This window comes from Motacilla alba, chromosome 12, assembly GCF_015832195.1.
Source record: "Motacilla alba alba isolate MOTALB_02 chromosome 12, Motacilla_alba_V1.0_pri, whole genome shotgun sequence".
In the NCBI taxonomy this organism is placed as follows: Eukaryota; Metazoa; Chordata; class Aves; order Passeriformes; family Motacillidae; genus Motacilla; species Motacilla alba.
Window position 1 is genome coordinate 14,140,134 of NC_052027.1, and position 22,314 is coordinate 14,162,447.

Sequence of the window (22,314 nt, forward strand, 5' to 3'; positions counted from 1 at the left end):
CCCCCAGCCTAGGTGAACCTCAGAGCTCCCACTCAGAGTGGGAATCAAGAGTTTGATCTATCCATTGTTTCCCCAGGATGTTATTCTCAAGCTTTTGCTTCAGGACATACCCAACAATAATCCTCTCCTCCTCCAAAAACAGGGTTCTGTCAACAACTGGCTTCACACTTCTGTGATATAGAGTTAAAACACACAGGCTGTGTCAGAATGCACAGGGAGAGAGGGATGGGGAAGGTGAGTGGAAAGGTGAGCTCCTGGTCCAGCCACCCTAATGCTTTTACGTACTCCAAGGCCAAGTTCCCAGCTCCCAGGACCTGCAGAGCTTAGAGCAGTACTGCTGGCAGCTTTTGGAAATTGGACACAAAGCCTCAGTGAATTTGGAGACCTCCCATACTCCTGTGACCTTCCCATCTCACTAACCTGGGGAGCAGCAGCAATCCCAGGCTGACAGGGCCAATCTTCTCTTTATGAGACTACTCCAGTGACATCCACTGCTGTTGGTGCCTTGGCATGCAAGCAGACACCATCTTCTGGGATCTTTAAAATTCAGCCTTGCAAATCTCTTAGGATCAAAGTGCAGCTGTCCCTCAACAACTCAGCTGTGTCCTAAAACATTCCTGTCTTGAGATCACCTCAGCTCACTGAATTATCAGGTTCAATCACCTGCAACATAAAGGGGATGAAGGTACATTTCACTTTAAAACTGTTACCTAAAATCAAAGGTCTGCTCACAGTAGGCACTGAGAGCCCAAAGGGTATTTACTAAAAGCTAGAATTATATGAGAAATCTGGTCTAATCCATTCATCGTAGAAGATGTACTCTGGATCAGACTAAAACATTTTTGGGCTGTGCAAAGCTTGAATCAAGTTCTAGATCCCTGTTCTGCTGACACCACACAAAGGGTGACAGCAATACACCATGTCTCCCACCCAGATCAAAACACTACAGCTCATTCCCAAACCTTGGAGCCTCTAATGAGGACTGCTCCCATCACTCCATGAGGCCTGGCTGCCTGTCCAGCAGGCAGTGAGCACTACAAGGCCACTGTCAGTCATCCAAGAGTGCAAACCTTTCTCAAGCTACAGATTGGCTCCAGCTCTTTGGTCAATTCTGGCACCTTCATAAGGGGCTTCAAACCAGCTTCTCTGCAGTTCAGACCCTGGGAAAAGGTCTCAGACCGCCAACAGGACTCTGCTGACCACAAGTAGAGCACCCAGCCCTCTCAGGAGATGAGGACAGCATGGTATCAGGACATAGAGCACACAGCCATCTCCTGCTACATTAAATGTGTGGTGCGAAGAACAGCACCACTAACACACCACATAAATCAGTCATCTAAATTAGAATACACACATCCACTCCAGAAAAGTTTAATGTAGGTTCCTGGGGCATCATATTCTAAAAATAAAAAAACAACCAAACAAAAAAAACCAAACCAAAACCCAAATACAGTACAAAGAAAAAAGGCAAACAGAATTCCCCAGTATTTAAAATAATGAAATGTATCAAAGCTCCATCTATTACAAGGCTGCACATCACAGCAGCTGCTGGAGGAAGCAGTACCAGCTTGAGGACCAGGCGGCTTCACCTCTCACAACCGGGAATAAGCAGCACCCAACCAGAAAACCTGGATCCTTAGGGAACTAGTAAGACTCCTTGAAAGGAAAAGGGCAGAACTCTGTAGTGCAGTGAGCTGCCCAGCATCCCTGCTGCTGGGAGATGAACCAGACAGGCTGATCCCGCAGTGCTGAAGCTCTGTGAGAGCACATACCCTGGGAGGAGTGGTACCTTCCAGCAGATCCCACCAACTGCATGGCAAAACCTACTCCTTTGAGAAATCCTGGTTTAAGAGGAAAAAGAGCACAGTGCCAGGGACTGACTGTGGCACCCTGTCTCCCACTCAGTCCTTGAATTGATGAATCTTAGCATAATTTAGGCAAGAACCTCTGGTGGTCTCAGCCTCAACCCCGTCCCATTCAAAGCAAGGCCAACTTCAACATCCAAATAGTTCAGGGCCTTCTCCAGATAAATACTGAGTTATCTCCAGTGATGGAGATCTCAGGACTCCAGCACATCCACAGTAAGCAATGCATGGGCCATGGCAGTATTCTGATGTACCTGGGCTACAGAGCAGCCACCGTGGAGCCAAGGGAGAGCTGCTTTCCTTCCACCTATCAATCTTCTTATGACAACAATATAATTTGATATGGTCCCTACACCTAAGGGCAGTGACCCATGGCTGTTCCACTTCACTGCAGGGCTGCTACAAAGCAGTCATTTCCACAGGTACTGTGCTCCAAAGGCAGCCAAGCCTCCCTGATGCGCAGCCCAAACCGACAGTAACCATGAGAGCTGAGGGAAAAGCTGGAGAAGCACTTATTCAAACAATGGAAAACAGAAATTTCTATGGAGAACAAAACTGTGAGCTCGGAGAAGGACCTACATCAACAAGGAATCAGCTGATGTCAGGCAGCCTCAAAAATATAACAAACATTAAGTAACTCAGGTGCTCAGTAAACACTGCAGGCATGACAGTGCCATCATGAAAAAGCTAAGATTACAGTTGGAGAATATACCAAGACTTTTAAAGCCTGCTGGGAAGCAATAAAACCTTTGGTGACACCAATTCCATGGACTCCCCAACAAACACTAAATGTGAGCAGTGAATCTGCAGATCTAGATGCCCCCTGAAAAACTGAGATAAACAGAGGAGTGGTGGGGAAGGGCTGAGAGACTTCCTTCTCCTTGCCACTTGCCTCGAAGAGAGGAGAAACACCTCTTCCCGCTGCTGGCAAAGGACCCTCTCCTGTGGCATGTGCACCAGGCCAGGCGAGCCTGCTGTCCCCACACTGCCCCGACGTGCACATGTGAAGGCTGAGACACCCTCCAGACCATAGGGATCACCAGATTTTCTATAATCCCAGCAGGAGCACAAAGCACCCCAAAGGCCAGTCAGGTGTCTCCAGGAGCTGACAACAGCCTGGCCTGCAGCCCCTGTGATTCAGCCCCCACGCGTGGGGAGGAACGTGTGCCCAAACCCCGTGGGTCAGGCAGATGGAAGGGCAGGCTCTGGACATCCAGGACGGTGGCAGGGAGCCGGGCATCCCGCGGCCCGGCCCCAGGCAGGCACGCAGAGAGCAGGCAGGGCAGGAGCACAGCGGTTTATTGGCAACACGAGCAGAGGCGGCGGCGGTGGCGGCGGGCCCCGAGCGGGGTGAGGGGCGGCGGTGCTCCGGCGGCGGGGGCCGGGGCCGCCCCGGGCCTATGTCAGCGTCTCCCCCTTGGTGACCTACGGGAAAAGGAAAAGCCTCAACCAGGGCCGGCGCTGGGCCCGGCCCGCACCCGGCCCACCTCCCCGCTGCTCACCCGGGCTTCGATGTACTCGATTCTCCGCTCCAGCGCCGTCAGCTTCTCGTTCAGGGTGGCCAGCCGGGACCGGCACGACATGTCTGCGGGGAGGCGGCAGTGAGACACCGCGGGCCGCCGCACGGCCCGGCCCGGCCCGCCCGCAACCCCCGCCCCGCGCCCTCACCGAAGGAGTTGAGGAAGTCCGCGATTTTCTTGATGGAGCTGGTGATCACCTCGATGTACTCGCGGTTGGCCCAGTCCTGGTGGATCTCCCGCTGCACCGGGTCCTCCTGCACCGACATGGCCGCCGCCGCCGCCGCGCCTGCGCGGGAGCCGCGCCCCGCCCGCCCGCCCGGTGCCTCAGGGCCGCGCCGCCTCAGGGCCCGGCCCGGCCCCGCCGCGCTCCTCGCTGCCGTCCGTGTCGCTGCCGCTCGGCTCCTGCGGGACGCGCCGCCGTCAGCGCCGGGGCTGCACCCCCGCCCTCCCCCGCCTCGGAGAGGCGCAGCCCGGCGGCCCCTGAAGTACCTCCTCAGCGGGGCCCTCCGCCGAATCCTCCTCGTCCTCATCCGAGCCCCTCTCCTCAGAGGCCTGAGTCAAAATTTCTTCTCCCTAAGTTGAACGCAAGAGCTGTACTGAGTGTATGCGGAGCGGCCAGAGCGTGCCAGGGTGGGATGGAAGAAAAGGGCATTTTGTTGCCTTCTTAAATAAAAAGTTCTAGAGTTTAAAAAATCAGGTTTTGTTTAACTGTCCTGCTTCTATAGTGAAAGATGAAGAGCCAGAACTGGCTTCTTTTAAAGCCACACATGAAAGTGTGTGAAGGTGTTCAAGTGACCTTTATCTTCTTGTGCATGAAGTTCTTGCTACAGAACAGCCAAAACATCCCTGTAGCTGTTCATTATGATCAAATCTGACCCCTCAGTGCAAGAGCCTAGAGAATCTGCAAAAGCAGATTCTTAATCTTGAAATGAAATGCTTCTTTCTCCTTCACTATATGTGATTGTACTACAGTCACACTGAATTTGGCCTTTTAGCTATACCCACACACAAGGGGAGAGTTAGAGATGTCTCTAGAGTTGGACAAGATGAACATTGTCCTCTCTCAGATTTTAATTGCCCCAGGCAGGGCAGTGATTCTCACCTGAAGATCCCGATTTTTGAGGATGCCGACCCAGAAGGCCTCCTGGCAGTGGTTGAATGCCAGCATTGCCTTCACTCTGTACACAAATTGTTCCAGGGACTTCTTCAACAAAGGCACATGGTTGGTCAGTCCAATGTCTTGGTGAATCTATGCAACAGTAAAATGTGATGAGGATTGATTCTTGCCTAAGTGTTCTGGCTGTTTAAAAGCCATTGGTTATCAGGTGGGATGAACATGACCCCCACAAAGCTTTCCAGATGACATCACTTCTTGGCCAAATTATAGGTATTGTTAAAAAATAAAGCTCAGATAAGTATTTTGTCTAAACTGATCCCTTAGAACAATTCAAATATCCACATTCATCTGGATTACAATAAGTCTGTTTTTGTCATAAACTCTAGAGAGAAGCTAGTAACTCCTCTGCTGAACTTCCAAGGTCAGAAAAGAAAAAAATGAGAAAGGTGTAAAATATACCACTTCCATCACAACCTTTTCTTGCTCAGTGCCTCAAGCAATTCCTTTACATGGAGTGTGTGTGCACTATAATCTCCAAAGCCAGCTTCTCTGGAGCAAAGAAGCACTGGCTTTTGGAGAACTAGGACAGGAGGAACAGATGGAGTTGCTGTAAGCAAAAGCCACCAGAGGAAGGGCAGCTATGCCAGGTATCCTAAGAGATTTAGCTCTGGGTGAGCATCTCCTGCTAGGCTTCAATCTGCAGTACAGAACAGTCATCGCTAAACCAGAACCTGTCAACCTGCCAAAACCTGCACAATTATTTTGTATGTAAGTATTTTCCTCTTTCATGAGAATACTTTGTAATCTTCTGGGATTAAGATGCTCTCATTAGCTGTACTCTGAATTCAGGTCACCTGCATTTCTTGGAAGAGTTCAACATGCCTGGGCAGAGGGACACTGCTTTGCTTCAAGTTCTGCCAACAGGGAATGGGTAACTGACTACCAGCCACAAGCTGTTCTCTAGCCTATGTAACAGGCAGGAGCTAGCAATTGTCAGCACTAATCAGAACCAAACCTGCAGAACCCTTGCTAATGACACAATCAACACTCACAGTGCTCCCTGGGCCCTGGAAGCTGCCCCATGTGTGCAGGCAGTTTGGAGACTCAACAAAGTACAGCACTGGCAGAATTCTGTCTCCAGAAACTGTCCACGTGCCCAGGGTTAGATATGTAAACAGAAAAGATGCTTGGTGTGAAAGGGGAAATGACGAATACTTAGGAAATGACAGGTGAAGCTGACTGCTGTTGCCTGCTGTGTAATGCTCTTTAAAGACACATGTATTGAGGGAGAGTGACAAATCCTAGGTCACATTGCACCATGGGTTAGTGAGCCTCCCTGAGGTTTGTGTCAAAGTGAAATCAAGGTTGGCTTAACAAATCTTGGTGTCAACTCCTCTTCAAACAAGTATGGAACATTCATTGCATACATTTACTTGCCCCAGATTCAGTTTCTGCCTTCTCATTTTTGCAAAATGATTCGGTACAGAGATCTGTACCGGAGAAATGGTAGAACACAGGTACTCATTAAGTGTAGCCCTGTGCTAACAGGGACCGTGGGACTCAGCACTTGAACATGCTGGCCAAGTGCAAAGACAGAGATAACATGAAAAGCTGCAATGATCCTGCTAACAAGGTGAATTGTGACTTTAAAGCAGGCACAAGGATTTCACTTTGAAACATGAGGATTTTTAGCATTGTTAGGGTTTGTGCCAGCTTCCACTTCTCACCTGTGCTGAGAGGTGCAACAGCATCTTCTGATCTTTAGCTAAATATCTATGCTCCTGATGCCAGCTCTTTCCTAAATGGGTAGTAAATCTGGCCTGGGAGCCATGCTGGTAGCTGGCTTTCTCCCTTCAGCTACTTTGGCAAAGCTCCCTTCTTGGCCAAGTGTTCATGAGCCTTTTAGGAGTCAGGAACAAAGCAGCGTGTATGAAGATCTTCCTGTCTGCTCCTGTGTGATTCTCTCTTGCAACACACACTGTCTGTCCACACTGTAAGCAAAGTTCTAATCCTCTCCTTCCTTCCTGCCCCAAGTCTCCCACAGAGACAGACTGTTATCACTGTCCTCCCTCTCCCTTTGCCCTTACCAACATAACAAAAGCCATCTCAAGAGGACTTTGACCAGGGTTTTTCCCCATCTACCTCCTGTTGCTGATTCTTCTGACTCACAAGGCTGTTCATCTTTGGCAAAGCTTCTCTCCTATATTATCAATCTGGCATTTGTACTTTGTTCAAGGTCTCTAAGATCTTAGCTTGTGTTCTCAGAAACAACCCCTCATACATGCCAAACAACTAAAGATGTCCAGAACCTCTGTGTTAAAAAAATATTATGCCAACCTGACCTAACATTCAAGTCAGCCACTTCCAGAATAAATACTTCAACTTTTGGGCCATTAAACAAGACTATTTCACCTTCTCTTAGAGTTTTTGCTTGCACAGACACTGCTGGAAGCATGCAAGTAGAACGTGCCAATGCCCTGGAAAAGCAGTAGAAGGGAAGGAATACCATCCTTAGGACAGGAATTTGTGCTGCAGTTGGAACTTCTCTTACCTTGGAATGGCCACACATGTGATGTAGTTGTCTGGTACTCATCTGCAAGGTTTTCAGCAAACTCTGCACATCATCCTGCAATAAATAAGCAGATCAGCAAATCATTCTCAAAGGACCTTTTCCATAGGGTAACAAGAATATTGAAACAGCCTTAGTTCTAGCGATCCTTTCAAAGGGTTATGGGATAGAGGTGAGATGTGTGTATGCAGGAAGTATCAGTCTTGATTCCCAGCTGGCTGCAGCCATTCTGTCCCCAGGATTACCGTGTGCTTTTTAAAGCTGTGGTCCAGGAGAGGCATGGCCAGCTTCAGAAATGCTTCCACAAAGAGGCGGCCATACTATAAAACAGAGAAATATGTCAGCAAGCAAATTTCAACTCCTTCTCAAAGAACCATCACAAAGTCAGATGAGATAATGATACAATCTTCCAAGCTACCCCAGAGACTGTTCTTGCTTAGAAAACGATTATATTTATGTGAATAAGTACTGTAAATATGTGCAGTACTGGAATATACAGGATCAGTGAAGGGTCCCACTTTAATCACTGCAAAGGAAGGACAAGGTCTCATCATTGTACACATCCCTGGTTTTATCCACATGGATCTGGGAATAATACTGAACTAAATGTAAAATGTTAGAATTACTATTCACATATATATATATAGCAAGGTATAAGGAACACAGTATGTGCTTCTTCCAGAGAATCCAGTACCCACTCTACTGCACTAGAGGCAATGAGTCAAGAAAGCTGGTACTTAAACTGCTGTGTTCAGTTATCTTGAACTTTTGCTTACCTTCAGGCAGATGCTGAGTACAGGCCTGCTGTCAAATACCTGCATGGAAAACAGGAAAAAAGAGTCAGATCAGTCCACAAGTCTAAGGAAAACTATGTAAGCACAGCACTCAATTAAAAACAGCCCTTCATGGCACACCCCTGTGAATGTGTGAACCCTGCTCTAAGGCAACATCCATTCTCACGTTTCAGCAGGAACACCACTAAGCACATGAACTGTAGTGGCTCTCAGGTGCAAGCCCTTGGCAGGACTGCTGTTCAGTGATCTAAGGTGCAGCTTTTGCAAATGGCACAAAATTAACAAGTCTAAAGTTCTTAACAGTTTGGGACTCAAGAGACCCAAGCCCAGCTGATGGGCAAATAATCACATAACAGACAAAACAAAACTGAGATGGGCAAAATAATATGAAGGCAACCCTGGTGCTGCTATGGACTAAACTGAACTATGGCCAAAACTGAACTAAGTGGTCCAGCTCTAGCCTTTATGCTCCCCAAAGGCATCTGGAGCACAGGTAGGGGTCCAGTGAATGCTGCTGCATAGAAAAACCTGGGCTTGCCAATTACCACTTCAGATATGTAAAAATAAACAGTAATGATCAACCTAAGCAAGGAGAAAAGTGGACCTGTACCTATCACCTTCTGGTCCAAACAGCATCACACTCAAGAGACACTGAATGGACCAGCTCCAAAACTGACAGAAGGGGATATTTCATCCAGTGGGACTGGGCACAGATTATAACTGGCTTTAATTATCACCTCCAGGTTGTTCCACTAGTCAGTCACACTTCATGTTTTTCCTCAGTGCCCCTGAGCCTGGGAACACCAGGCCTTACTGAGAATTTGGAGGCAAAGGCAGAGAAACAGCCAGAACCTCACCTTGACCAAGTTAATGAGGATGTGGAAATTCCGCACAGCGATGTTCCAGCGCAGCAGCTTCTCCAGTTGCACCTACGGGATGCAAGGGGACAAGAACCCGAGAGGCTGCATTTCCTCTCGCTTTGCTGGATGTGCTTTCAGCATCTGCTGTACCCAAAGCACTGTTGTTGTTTAAGACAAAGGAACAAAGCTTTACCACAAGCATATTTATCACAGCAGAAACACTCCATGGTAATTCCAGCCTGATCAGTGGCTTTAAGTGCTAGGAGTTAACTTGCTTGCTCTCAGAGCAGCTCTGGGTTGCAAAATAATGTTGTGCCCCTACACAGGTGTGCAGACCAACTGCAGAGTTTAGTATTCTCCTGATTAATGCCTATTTTCTGGTTGCAGCTTCTGCTGGATTTACTAGATTTTTGACATGGTGCAAATCAGGGAAAAAAGATGCTACTTATATGTTACCCTGCATATCAATGTCGATATACATTGATGAATGAAGGTGTCTGACTGCATTTCCTAGACAAAGTTCAGCAGTAAATTCCTTTCCAATTTATACATCTTTATTGTACTGTCCAGTTTAACCTAAGTTTTCTTCCCCTTACAGAGTCCAGTGTATTCATTTTCCTACCTCACTTGAGTCTGATGGTTTCCCAGCTGGGATGCTTTTCACTGAACTCTCCAGCTGAGCCATCATTACTCTGAAGAAAACTGGGAACGTCTGCCTATGGAGAAAATGAAAAAACTGCAAGTCAGCTCTGAGCATTTTGATAGACCAGAATGATGGAAAAAACTCAAAGGTTGCCCAGCTGGGCATCCTTTTCAATAGGAAATCACAGAAGATTTGCCCTAGGACTCATTAACAGGTATAGCCCAGCCCAATTGCCCAGACAGATGGAGAATCCTAGGAAGTCACTAACACTTCCTCTGTGTCAATGACACTTAGACACCACCATTTCTTGTAGCTGTAGGGGTGCACAATGGAGGAACTGCAGCTCTCAGCATAAGATGATTTTGGAAGTTTCAGAGTGCAGGAACTTTCTTCATCCCTGCTTCCAAATTCCTATGCCTGCTTCCAAATTCCTATGCTGGGCAGAAGCACCCTGAGTGTGTTCTTGCACACTGCATATCTGCCCAGACTGCCTAGAGCCACCCCAGGCCTCTGAGGCTGACTTTTGGAGTGCTTTATACCACCACAGTAGCACAGAGACAACACACCTGATGACAGACAGCAGTTCATTTCCCCAGTTAAAATGGTTCACAGCAATAAACTCAACATCATGTTAAGCACAGGACATTCTACTTTGGCATAAAGATACCACCCCATGCTACCTGTTGCATAGTGCCAAACAATGTTTACAAGTGTCCAGAGCAGCCACCACAGTACCAACATGAAATCACAATAGGCCACAAAATAAGAAAACTAAATATTTAAAAGCAGAAATTATCATTAGGTATATAATAGAATTCAAAGTTTCAATTGCTACCATTACCTGCTTAGGGTAGGATAAGTAGAAGAACATCCATCTTTGGCAGAGTTCATCAGTTCAGGAACACCAACACTGGAGATTTCCTCTATGGCTTTCAGGATGTTATCTGTGTGCTCCAGGTAGACACTAAATCCAAAACCAACATAGGCTGATCAGTAGGTGCTACACAGAATGACACAACAAGGCCTTGAACACTGCCCTACCTGAAACATGTGGCCTAAAACTGTCAAGCTCTTCCCTGCCAAAAGCAATCAAAGGCAGGAAACCCAAAGCACTACTCAGAACTTCACAGTGCTGTCATTAAAAGCTACCGTGATCTGAAACATACATGGATTCAGTATTCCCTCATTTTAGTATTTAGGAAGGACAGGCTGGGAAGAGGATGAGATGGAATTGCCCTTTCTGAGAGAGAACACCCAATCAGTATGGGTGACATTGAAATGGCTGTCTGCTATAGGCAACCTAGATCAGGAACAAGCCAACAAAGCCTTCTACAGGCAGCCAGGAGTACCCCCATGTTGCAGGCCCTGATCCTCATGGCAGACCAACCACCATGGCACCTGCTGGGAGGACAGCCCAGCAGGGCATAAGCAATCCAGGAGTCTCCTGGAAGCCATTGCTGAGAACTTCCTGACAAAAGTGACAGAGGACCTGAGGAGGAAGTCCTGAGGTCCTGCTCAGCTGGACCTCACACTTCAAACCATGAAAGAAACTGTGCTTTAGAAACGGTGTGTAAACAGGGCTTTAGGCCAAGCTGTGCAAGCATGAGGGTTATGATTCAGAGGGGCCATTCCTCTGTAGCAACAATAATCACTAAAAAAATAGAGTGTCTTGGTGTGCCTAAGGAAATAGCTGGAGCCTTACCAGAGCAGGGTGTGCAGGGCACTGTTGAACTGGCTGCCCTTCTCTCGGTCTCCACTGGGCTTCACCCAGGACTGGCAGAGGAACTGCTTTGCTAGAGAGGCTGGGAAACATAACAGATAACTTAGTGAAAGAAGAATTAAAAAAAAAAAATTCCTTCTTCCATATAAAAGCAGTGTGTTCAAATGATTTTTTGAAAGATTGCAATATCACTACCCCTTATGTGCCTGACCTGTCTAAGTCAGAATGCATTTTCCCTAAAAAGCTGCAAGGCCACAAGGGCATACATCAGGATAACCAAGTATTTGCACATCCACATACCCCTGGTCTGGAATACCTGTTCACATCAGAACCATCACCCACCTCTGGCCACTTCTGACAAACTTAAGTTAAACCTTATTTGTCTGGCAGCTCCTACAGTGTGCCATCTATATGTTTTTAATTAGGCCATATGCAACCCTTAGGGATCCATTTCTAGAAATGAAGCTCCAATAACAAGTGACATGGCCTTTTGGCCACAGCACTATAGTAATAAATGTGAACTAAAGTCGAAAGTTTAAAGATTTCTGAAATCAAAACTGCTAACAAACCTGCTTGTCTCTTGCAGAAATGTTTAAAACCAGGAAATGATTAGTTAAAATAGGTTATTGCCTGGCACACTCAGTCAGTCGTTCTCCCAACGTGGGAGAATATGTCTTAATATGACATATTCCTTGTCTTAATATGACAAGGAATGGCTGAGAGAGGCAAGTGTCTGGAGTCTTTATTTCAGTGTGTGCTGAAGTGGAGATCAAGTAGTTTTCTCGTATATTCCCTGCAATCATGTCTATGCTTTATCTGCTGTTTTTCTTACATAATGGGTCCTAATCTATGAGAGAAGCCTTTTTAACTGAAAACATTTGTTGCATGGGGTTAAGAATTGACAGGTTTTCCTCTCTCTGCCCTGGAGTTACAGCTGTATTTGCAGCTCATTTCCATAAATTTAGGAAACAAGCTGTCACAGACATCTGTACTTACAGTAGGAAGTTACATCAGATGAAGTCTGTGCTCACTCACCTCCATAACCAGTGATTAAACTGGTACCAACACTGAACAGCAGGCTCATGCTTAGAACTCCTGAAAGTTGTGAAGCTCTGATTTTTAAAAACACCAGCTGAGAGAGCTGGAGTCTGCCCGTCTGCATGTGACTGAGGCACAGCAGAACACATACCAAAGAGGGTCCAGTATATTTACTGCTGTTCCCTTTATTAATGGCTAGGACTGTTCACCCAGTAAGATTACTAAGATGTGAAAGGGAAATCTCTCCCTTACAAGGCAAAGACCACACAAAAACTCATCTGAGATGGGTGATTCTTCACACATTACCCATTTTCTCCTTCTTCCAACCAGACATGGGTTTCTCAGCAATGGCAATCAGGAGCTGAGTGAGGATATAGGCACAATGGAAGCTGGGAACACTCTGCTGGAAATTCAGGAGGTACTGAAAACTCTCACTGGGGATGACAGGAAAGGGAAAGAGTAAAAAAAGTGCAGATAGGGTAATGTCTCAGACACACATAAATAAAAAGGAAGCATTAGACTATCTCATATCCAAGGTCTCCATATCCCAGTGTTTTGTCTCTGGCAGTACCCTTCTGAAGAAGGGGTGATCAGCCACTAATACATAGGAATTCAATCACTGAAAAATTCTCTCAAGCCCCAGCCACTCTGAGTCTAGCAACAGCTTTATATACTGCTTTTGCCTAGTGTACCTGTAAGCATTTTAACTCTCCAGAACATTCTCCAGAACATTCCTTCTGTGAATCCTACAAATCTCCTTGTCTCAATAGCATACAAACAAATGAGATCCACAGATTCACACATATTTTTACAATTTTTACTCCTTTAATGAAGTTTGACTACACTGCCATTCAATTAAACACAAAGCTCTGTTTGGAATGAGTGTAGTCTCTACGAGAGCTCCCAAACACACATTTACCCATAATGCCCACACAAAACAGAGAAAAATCCCTGAAATTTGTTCATTTCAGACCTTGTGAAATAGAGATTCTACCTTATCAGTTCCTCAAGGAGAAGAAACTCTGTCTCTCCTGGCTTTAGCCTGTCTGCAAGCACCTGGAGAGCTGACCTCAGCAAGTCAGTATTCTCATGCTGAGAAAAACCATTCCTGAGGGGGGAAAAATCCAGTTCATCATCAGATCAGAAGAGATATCAGATGCAAATGCATACCTAAGCCTATTTGGCAAGATGAAAAATAGACAATCTGGATACTCAAGCCAAGTCCTGCAATATGAAAGTTATAAAGGGACACAAAAAAATTGAAAACTCAATGGGAATGGAAAGCATTGAGCACAAGCAATATCAACTTTTCAGTCAGACTGCAGATCTAGCTTGGTGAGGAGAGGCCATTTCCCATAAGTGGAGGTCCATATATATTAAGCCAATGCTAAGTAAACCTAAACCACAGGATGTATAATGACAATGGCTGTGCACATGCAGTGATCATGGGTGGTCACCTCCTGAACAGCTGGTAGGAGCCTAACAGGGGAAAAACTCTAGACATCTTCATTGTTTCTCTCAACTCCCAGTGTCTGTGAGGATATGTATGCTAGAAATAATCAAATACAGCCACATGGCGATCTATAGACTGAACAGGTAGACATGATAATGGTAATTCTCAAATGCACCCGTACCACGCAAGTTAATTAACAATTGGTAATGTAAGAGGCATTGACTAAACAAAAGTAAAAAGAGCTGCAATTTGGTTGTTGAATCTCAGTGGCTGCTCAGCTCAACCCAATATATATGGCTATCTGACCTACAGCAAAACAGATTTTACACTGGACAGCAAAACTGATCTTGAGTTGTCTGCTACAAAACTGACCAGGTTCTTTGATTGACAAGATAGGTGGACTCAGGAACAACCAACATTCACACTGGCTAAAGAGGGAATGACAAACCTGGGAATAGTCAGGAGTGGACTGGGGGCCCTCAGGCTCCAGTAGAGGTGACCAGGAGGCAGACCTCAGAAATCTCTTTTTATGCAGTTACTATTGTTTATGAAGTACAACAAAGGTCAAATGCTTTCCACATGCAAATCTAAATTGGGGTTTAGGAAGAAACTTTTATGATACCATCCTGGATTATGTTAGCAGATGCTGAAGTCTGCAGGCTGCACAAGCATTTCTGAGTTGGATATTTATGAATCCAGCTTGAATGCATCAACAGCATTGGCTTTTTACCAGTGAAATACACATTCATCCTTTCCCATTAGCAAAAGAAATTCTTCCATCACCCAGGATTCAGGCAGTGGCAATTTAGCAAAGGATGAGGGGAAGGAAATGGGAAAGGATGGGTAAGAAAATCCAAGATCCCTAGGCAGACTGGAAGTTGCACAGCTAGGTGTGCCAGTGTGCCCCTTATGCTGACCTTGACCCAAAAGCCATTGATTGAATTCTACCCAGTTCAGTGCTTCATCACCTACAGCTTTAGCACTGCTCAGAATCAGGCAATGAAGCCTGCCTTAACTAAGAAGTGCTTAGAAGCCTCCACCCACTGCAGAGGGTTGTTTTTCAGGGCTGACAGGCCTTTGTCAGGGTGCAAACACTTTAAAGAAAATAAACAAGAAGAAGAAGAAGCAATAAATGTGTACAACTACAGACTTTTATTTTAAACTTACCAAGCAAATAAGGAGCGAAAAGTCAGTAACAGCAGTTGGTAGCAAGAGGACATCAGCTGGTGCTCCTGGATGTTCACTCCTGGTTCATCTTCTGCACCCTGATTTTGTACAGCTGCCTTTAATACAGATCAAATAATCCATTAAACACTATTCCAAACAAAGATAATGGCACAAGAATCCATTTCCACAAATTCCATCTTTAAAAAACCTGAAGAAAACAAAGTGACTCTTTTTCCCCCAAACAAAATGAAAAGTATCTTTACAGGAGACACAACTTTAGGGGTTTTTTGGTCAAAATTGCTGTCCACTAACCTGGAAGTAGTTATGCATGTTCTCCATGTGCTTACACAATGGCTTGAGTAGATCAACCACACACGTAGCAACTTCCTTGGGAGATCTCTGACACAGATGGGAAAAGCCAATATCCTTGTTGCCTCTTTCCTGCAGCAAACCCAAAAGATAAAAGTTGCTTCATTATCCTCTCTTGAGAATAACTTTAATTGCCACTTCTCAGACTGCTGCCAAGCAGTGCAATTCCTGATGCCATGCAGGGTCAGGAAGGGTCACAGGGTAGGAAAGCTGGCTTCTGCTGAACAAGCACCACCAACTCAGGCAAATGGATAACATTTGACTAAAAGGATAAAACTGAGCTGATAAAACACAGCTCTTATACAATCATTGGATCAGAGAATCCAACACTTTATTCAAACACTAAGAGAAGACAGTCTTTGCATGTGGGAATTAAGATGGGTAGAAAGACAAGGAGAAAGAACAATTACTATGAAAAGCCCAGCCAATTGCAGTGTATTTCTCAGTTTAATGCAGAGGGACATGCATTTACTTTCTTCCTGAAGGCATCAGCAAGGAGTCCCTACACTCAGGGGGGTATCTAATGCAGAAAAAGCAGAAACATGGATGCAGCAGCTTCTGCTGGCTGCTGCAGCCATCTGGCCTGGCTAAATTTGAGCAGCACAGCCAGTGTCCCCAAGGAGGGCTAGAAAAAGGGTCACTTGAGTTTTGAGGCTACAAGACTCCCTTAGTTAGATACCCTTTCCTGAGACATGCAGAGAACCAGATGCTGCAAACACTTCAGCAAGAGCAGTGTACACAAGTCTTTTTAAAAAAGCAAGTGCTGCTCTGGCACACAGCTGGGTGTCACACTTCCATTTAACTAACAAGTGAAAATAATTCTGAAAAACATTTCTCAGGCAAAGCCTGGAAGCCCCTAACATGCTCTGCCTCAGCCCAGGCCTGGACCCATAGCCTGCTGCTGTTCTTGCCTTTGGAAAGGGCACCCTCCTTGTGGAGCCCGAGGGCAGCACATGTTCCAGCTTCCAGCACAGGTCATCCAGAAGGAAGCAAAGCTCAGCAGGCCCCAGCTGCACAACTTCACGAGCCTGCAATTAAAAGAATAGTCAGTCCCAGGACCCAGATGTAACTAGTGCCTTGAAGCTCAAGTTTACCCTGTTTGCAGTTATGACTCCTGGACTAGTTAACCTCAGGAGGGACTTATTTGGTAGATGCTTGGTTTTATGCTCCCCCATGGCAGGTATGGGGCATTGTTTCTGCTTACTCAAAGCATGAAGCCATCCTGATGCTCTAAACAGCTGAGGCAATGTCAGTACAACTTAACAGCTGAGAAAGAACAGATTTAAATACATTGACATTGAAAATAAGCTCCTAAAGATAAAGAGAGGTTTAAGCCCAGAGAGCCACAAAATTCACGAAGTAACAGTCAAGAAGTATTTTGAAATAATGCCACACAGCCCAAGAGACTTGTCAGACAGTCTTCCAGTTGGCCTGTGACCTGCATGCACAGAGACAGCTGTCTGCAAGGGCAGATCAGGCTGTGCTCCAGCCTGCCATGGCCTTTTCCCATTTCATGCATTCACTGTAGCCTGACAAAATGAGGCTCCAGATGGAGTCAGCCTGCCTACAAAGAGGGTATTAACAAAATTAGCACATCTATTTTCCACAGCCATAGCAATACAGCTTTTACAAGCTCCCAGATGATACACAGCACCCTGCTCACTGAGAACACCTCTATGGCTCCAGTCCAACATTTGTGCTGTTTATGATCTCCTGATGCCTTGAGACACTTGAGTTTTTGCAATACAGGCTTTACATTATGTCATAGGTTCTTTTTGACAGGCTTAATACTTAATACAGGCTTGTAAATACTTATTTACAACCCTGTATCTTACCTGTGCTCAATATTAAAGCCCCTTTCTTTCCATTAGGTCTATAGATATTTTACAGTATCTTTCACCTTTTATGCAATATTTGCATTAGTTTGTTTTTAACATTACAATATGACACGTCTGCTCTTCTCAGGAGAGTCCTCTGTTTCTCAGTGCCTTGAAGTACTTGGAGCCAAATGCTCTCCTGGTCCCCAGCTCACAGCCCTGGGCCAACACATCTTAGCACCAACCTGTTGTGCACTTCAGTGGAACAGGGAGGGCCGAGGCCCCTGAGAGAGGCCATTCCACAAAGCCTCCTCAGTGTGGGCTTCAGGCTGCTCCACTCACCTCTGTGTGCATCTCTGTGTCCAGGACAGACTTTGTGAGCAGCCCACAGTGCAGCACAGTGAACACCTCAAGGTCCAGCTCTCGGAAGTACGGGCGATAGCTCTGCAGCTGTGCCAGAGGATTGCCTGCCTCTCTGTCAGCAGCAGTCTGAAAAGGAAACGGCAGGAGAATGGCCACTGCAGGGATAATTTACAAAATTCTGATGGGAGGCAGGTGCCAGAAAGCAGAACTGAACCACTGATTGTGATTAACTTTGGAATGAACAACCCCTCTCTCAAAGCTTTTGTTCATGCTTCCATGGCATGTTCCCTGTTCTGCCTTCCTTGCAAGTCCCCAGGGCTGCACACCTACCTTGTCCAGCTCCGAGAGCTCAGTATCAGGCTGGTTTCCCTCAGAACTGTCTTCTGCTTGAGAACGATCTGCAGAGCCAGCTTTGCTGCCATCAGCCTTCTTTTTCCTTCCTTAAACAGAAAAGCAACTTCAGAATCAAATGCTGCACCTTGTGCTCAGCACCAGGCAGCACTTGCAGCCAGCACAGGCTGGACTTTAATCAGCTCACAGGTCCATAGATGAAGTGCTCCTTCAAAATACACTATCTAAAGTGATGGATCCTCCTCCTGTCAAAACTTTCCTTCTGTCTCCAACATGCTCCTACATGACAGCCCCAAACCCTGCACAATGGGTTTGGCACAGGAGGGAAAGGCATTCTCAATCTGTGGCCTCCTCCTGTTGTTCTCATTGAATGGAATGTGAATTTTTGTCCACTTGGGCTTAAGGCAGACAGGTTCCCAGGAAATGCTAATCTAAACTAGAAACAGAACTAGAGACAGGAAGAACAAAGCAAATCTAATTCAGCTTGAAAACTGAGAGGCAAGTTCTAGGTCTTCTCTGTGGGAGCTAGCAACAGGAAAGGATGAAGGAAAGATTTCCTTGTGCAGCAGAGCCATGACAAGGTTTCCAGGACATTGGTTAGGTACAACCTAAAGCTCAGGGGTTTACAAGGCAGCTCAAGCCACAGATTCAGTACCAGATGATGCCACAAACCCATCAAAGACAGAACTTGCTGCTACAGAAAGTACTTTGGCAGGTGAAAGCAATCAATGAAAGCCCTGGATTTTCACTGTTAAATGCAGCAGTTTTCCCAAGGGGACAGACTATCCAACATTTATTTGGTGTAGGTTATTTTTCCATCTCCAGTTCAGCTGCAACAGAGTTGATGAGGTAAAATTTCCAGCTAGACAGACCTTGCCAAGTTTTCAGTGCTTTAGGCACACACAAGTGCAATCTGCCAGCCAACCCCCATCACGTCTGTTTGCTTAAACATTTTAAATTTTCTTTACCAGTCCTTTTTCTGGCTGGACCAGCAGCATTAATGGATGGTGCAGCCTCCGGGGCCTCAGAGTCAAAAGTAGCTGGTGGTGGGACATAGCCAGGGGTTGCTGAAAGAGCCAAAATGTAGAAACTGGGTTAATTCAACTACTGAATGACAATGACAACATACAGGCCAGATGCATAACTAAAGGAAGTATCTTAAATTTCACTGTCCTGGTGAAAGTATGGAGTGGTGAGATAAGTGTAAGAATTTGTGTACCTGCTAATGAGCAGTGAGCTGGAATAGCAGTGAGTAGGGGAGCAGTGGAGCAGATCAGAGTGCCTGGGATCTGGGCAGGCTACTGGGAGATGGACAAGGTGTGTCAATACCTGGGGGATCTGCTAAAGTTTGTGTGCTTGTGACTCTAGAATGTGTAATTTGTGTGCTCCTCACTGAGGAAGTGATTAAGAAGAGCAATTTGGATTTGGACAAATAGAAAATTATAGCTGTCCATGCACAAACTTTTAAAACTGTAAAACTGCAAGGTGTGTTACCATTTGTTTCCCCCATTGATGCCTAAGGCAACCCCTTTCACTGCGAAGTGGTACAAGTCCAGAATGTACAAATGTTTCATACTCACCTGCCAAGCATTTTCCCAGCACATTCTGCAGCTCTGTGATGTTCTGTAATCGAGTTAAAACTTTCCCCTTCATCTCAGCATCTTGTTGCTGGCAGAAGGCATTTACAACCTAGAGATATAAACCAAACTCACTGAATCAGGGAGATATGTACCCACTTTGCTACTTTTTCTTTTCTGAATAACATTCTCAAGTCCTGAATGAATACACAGCACAGCACAGGTGAGCTGTGTGACCAGGTTCAGACTGCATGAACAAAACTCCTCATAAGTCCATAAGAACATGGATACAACTAGTGCAATGTAAAAAAGGCAAGAGGACAACACCTACAGATAAAATATTAATTGAACAAGAGGAATCAGCAGACAGCACTTTGTCAGATTCCATGATACCTGTGGCTCTGAAGATCCCTTGGTACTTCCCAGGTCTGCCAGGAAAGAGGCAGTCCTGGGAGGAGAGCAGAAGAACTGGGAATGGGGAATTGCACCAAATCTGCCCTTCTCATGTTATCAGAATAACCCCAGCAGGAAAAATCCCACTGACCAATACACTGTCCAAATCTGCTTGAAGGCACTGCATTTTACTCTTCTGTATCAGCTCACAGAGGTATAGAACAGAGAGTACAGAACACAAGAGGAAATTCTACAATTTCCCCACGAGAGGAAATTCTACAGCCTCCCTGAAAGTGGAGCACAACCTTTCTGTTAGGTAACAAAGACCACAGTAAAAGACCACAACATTCCCTCCCCTCTAGCTTCCCCTTTCCTGGCTGACCAACCTCTGCTCTCCTAGGCTTCCCTCATCCCTCCACTCCAGAACATGCAGACAAGGCTCTACTCACTTCACGGAACCAGTTGAGAGCGTAGAACAGGAGTGAGCACAGATATTCACGCTCCTGCTTGGACAGAGAGTCCAGCTTCCCTTCAACCTCCAGGTCAGTCAGGTACAGGGGACAACCTGGCACAGAGCAAGAAAAGTATAGACTGGACTGTGTGCTACCCGTGCTTTGGTCTTTGCATAGACCAAGCCTCTTACCAAAGCCTGCATCTATTCCAGTGGCTGTTTGGAGTAAGGCCCATCAGCCCCCCCATCCCCAGACAGAGCAACTGTCTCTCCTGCCTCCCTTCCACTTGGTGGGCACAGAGCATCTCAGCCTCCTCACAAAATGCACAACTCCTCCTGCAGCTGGAGGAAATCTATGCAGATCTGGCACAGGAGCAAGGCAGGCAGCCAGGCTCTACACAAAGTCCATTTCCCATACCTAGTAAGGCATCAATATCCTCCAGGCTTCCACTGTTTTGCTCTGCAGTGTAGAGCCTCAGCAACCGGAAACAGGGTGACAGACACAGGGGTGACACTGCCCTGGGGGAAAAAAGAAATGGAGTGGGTCTGATGTTCTATATACCTCCAGAATGCCCACCACTTTTCCATTATGTCCTGTGTCCTTCCCAGGCCACCTTGCCTATACCTTCTGTTTTGCTTCTTGCAAGTCCCAGCAACACAGGGCAGAAATGCACCATGTGGGTTAGAAAAAAACTCCCACAAATTAATAACTGGTGATTACCAGTTTTCTGGAAAAGCATCTAAGGGCAGAAAAATGCCTGTAATGAACAAAAAATGGGATCAGATTTACTTCTGATGGAAATCAAAGTTGAGTAATTCAGATGGAACTGTAAGAAATTGTGCACAACACAGTTAGAAGCAGTGGAGGAACCTCCTTCAGTGTTTTGCAGTGAGCCACTGCTCCAATTCTGAGGGATGAAAATGAACATTTTTCCATAGATGCATGCAAAGCAGCTATATTTTCTCTCATTTTAAAATGATCATGTCTTTTTTAAAGATCAACTAAAATCTCAACAAAATCTTATGACAATAAATTACAAACGATATGCAGGGGCAAATAAAAAAAAACCAGAGCCTTTTATAACCTTAACAAGTCTATGACTCTTATGATTCTTTTAATTTTGGTGTTCTCCTGTTTACTTAGAGATTTTTACATCTTACAGGCTTCCTGTTCCATTTGCCAAAGACAATGCCCTGATTCTTCAGTTGAATTTCATTTTTGGCTGCATGTTTGTGGGTTAAGCACTGTCTACCATCAACACCTAAACAGCCCAAGCCAGAACAGACTGCCAGCTCCCAACCAGACTACTCCTCTAAACCTATCTGAGTATGTTTAACATCAAAAGAAGAACACTGGAAGTTGGTAAATTCTCTGACCAGCTCCTTATCAGGCACCTGAAGTGCACAGATGAAATCACTTCCTTCACCTTTGCAGCCATCCCTCAGGTAAGTGTCAAATACCTTTTACTCTGGTTACTCGCTCCAGCCGTGACCCTGCCAAGCTCACTCTGAGACACCAATGGCAAGAGGTTAATGGCAATTGCATCCTGACTTTGATCTTCATCCAGATTGTACAAGGACTTCACTGGGAACAAGAATGAACTGCAAGGAAAGACAGACAGCAACTTGTTGGTAACTTCAGTTCTCAGTGACAAAACCACTACCAATTTTTTATCTGTGATTAGCATACCCATGCACTGTGGGGCTGAGATCCACAACAAAGTCACTGGGAAAATCCTCCACCAAACTCTTCCCAAACTCATCCTGTTATAAAGATAGGAAAAAAAAACTTGCTCAGCAAAGGGGCTCAGTGAAGAAAGCTCCAACAGCAGCAGTGGAAGATGCAGCACATAAGGGCAAGCAAAAGTATCCTGGAACCATCACAGTGATGAAGCCCCATGGCCTGCAAGGAGAGCCAAGGGCTGCCTTTAGAGACAGAGCCAGGAAACATTGCTAAATGTGCCCAACCAATTTCCTCCCTGCTCTTTGGATGTGGGCTTGACTATTAAGCTCCAGAGCGATGCAGAGAGGCAAAGCAACTGGCTGGAAGAGGAAAGCAGCCCACATGTAAAAGGAGCTCCTAGCAGGAAGAAAGAGCTGTCCAGTGGCCTTCACAAGCCTCTTCCTATCACCATAAATCCATTCATTTATTACCATTAATGACTGCGGCTCTTCCAAGAGCTTAGGGACCAGATAGTCTTGATAGTCTGACCCAGAAACCAATTTCTATACTAAGTTTAAAGTTCC

General features: G+C 45.8%; 2 protein-coding genes across 3 annotated transcripts in view; both read right to left on the bottom strand.

Annotated features, from left to right (window-relative positions):
* Positions 1-1,588: 1,588 nt before the first annotated feature.
* On the bottom strand, positions 1,589-3,694 carry BRK1 (BRICK1 subunit of SCAR/WAVE actin nucleating complex). Its single transcript, XM_038148635.1, has 3 exons — positions 3,534-3,694; positions 3,368-3,450; positions 1,589-3,290 (listed from the first exon to the last, which is right to left on the bottom strand). The coding sequence occupies exons 1-3, from the start codon at positions 3,649-3,651 to the stop codon at positions 3,264-3,266; spliced, it is 228 nt and encodes a 75-aa protein (XP_038004563.1). The 5' UTR covers positions 3,652-3,694; the 3' UTR covers positions 1,589-3,263.
* FANCD2 (FA complementation group D2) overlaps positions 3,682-22,314 on the bottom strand; it is a 35,722-nt gene continuing 17,089 nt past the window's right edge. For both annotated transcript variants that reach the window (XM_038148629.1, XM_038148628.1), the window contains exons 23-45: positions 21,758-21,831; positions 21,529-21,669; positions 20,486-20,586; positions 20,066-20,181; positions 19,227-19,335; positions 18,615-18,713; positions 17,626-17,735; positions 17,275-17,421; positions 16,027-16,143; positions 15,059-15,187; positions 14,747-14,862; positions 13,121-13,234; positions 12,433-12,560; positions 11,071-11,170; positions 10,210-10,332; positions 9,348-9,441; positions 8,723-8,794; positions 7,848-7,886; positions 7,317-7,391; positions 7,054-7,128; positions 4,488-4,634; positions 3,875-3,958; positions 3,682-3,787 (exon numbers count right to left, since the gene is read on the bottom strand). In XM_038148629.1, coding sequence (XP_038004557.1) covers positions 3,710-3,787; positions 3,875-3,958; positions 4,488-4,634; positions 7,054-7,128; positions 7,317-7,391; positions 7,848-7,886; positions 8,723-8,794; positions 9,348-9,441; positions 10,210-10,332; positions 11,071-11,170; positions 12,433-12,560; positions 13,121-13,234; positions 14,747-14,862; positions 15,059-15,187; positions 16,027-16,143; positions 17,275-17,421; positions 17,626-17,735; positions 18,615-18,713; positions 19,227-19,335; positions 20,066-20,181; positions 20,486-20,586; positions 21,529-21,669; positions 21,758-21,831 — 2,388 coding nt within the window. In that variant the 3' untranslated portion in view covers positions 3,682-3,709. The remainder of the gene's footprint in view (positions 3,788-3,874; positions 3,959-4,487; positions 4,635-7,053; positions 7,129-7,316; positions 7,392-7,847; positions 7,887-8,722; positions 8,795-9,347; positions 9,442-10,209; positions 10,333-11,070; positions 11,171-12,432; positions 12,561-13,120; positions 13,235-14,746; positions 14,863-15,058; positions 15,188-16,026; positions 16,144-17,274; positions 17,422-17,625; positions 17,736-18,614; positions 18,714-19,226; positions 19,336-20,065; positions 20,182-20,485; positions 20,587-21,528; positions 21,670-21,757; positions 21,832-22,314) is intronic.

What these genes read in the sequence shown, in the direction of transcription:
- BRK1 (XM_038148635.1), bottom strand. Translation starts at nt 3,651, where the DNA reads ATGTCGGTGCAGGAGGACCCGGTGCAGCGGGAGATCCACCAGGACTGG. An exon ending in GGACTTCCTCAACTCCTTCG is followed by an intron (nt 3,451 to 3,533) that starts GTGAGGGCGCGG and finishes GCCTCCCCGCAG; the next exon opens with ACATGTCGTGCCGGTCCCGG. An exon ending in TCGAGTACATCGAAGCCCGG is followed by an intron (nt 3,291 to 3,367) that starts GTGAGCAGCGGG and finishes CTTTTCCCGTAG; the next exon opens with GTCACCAAGGGGGAGACGCT.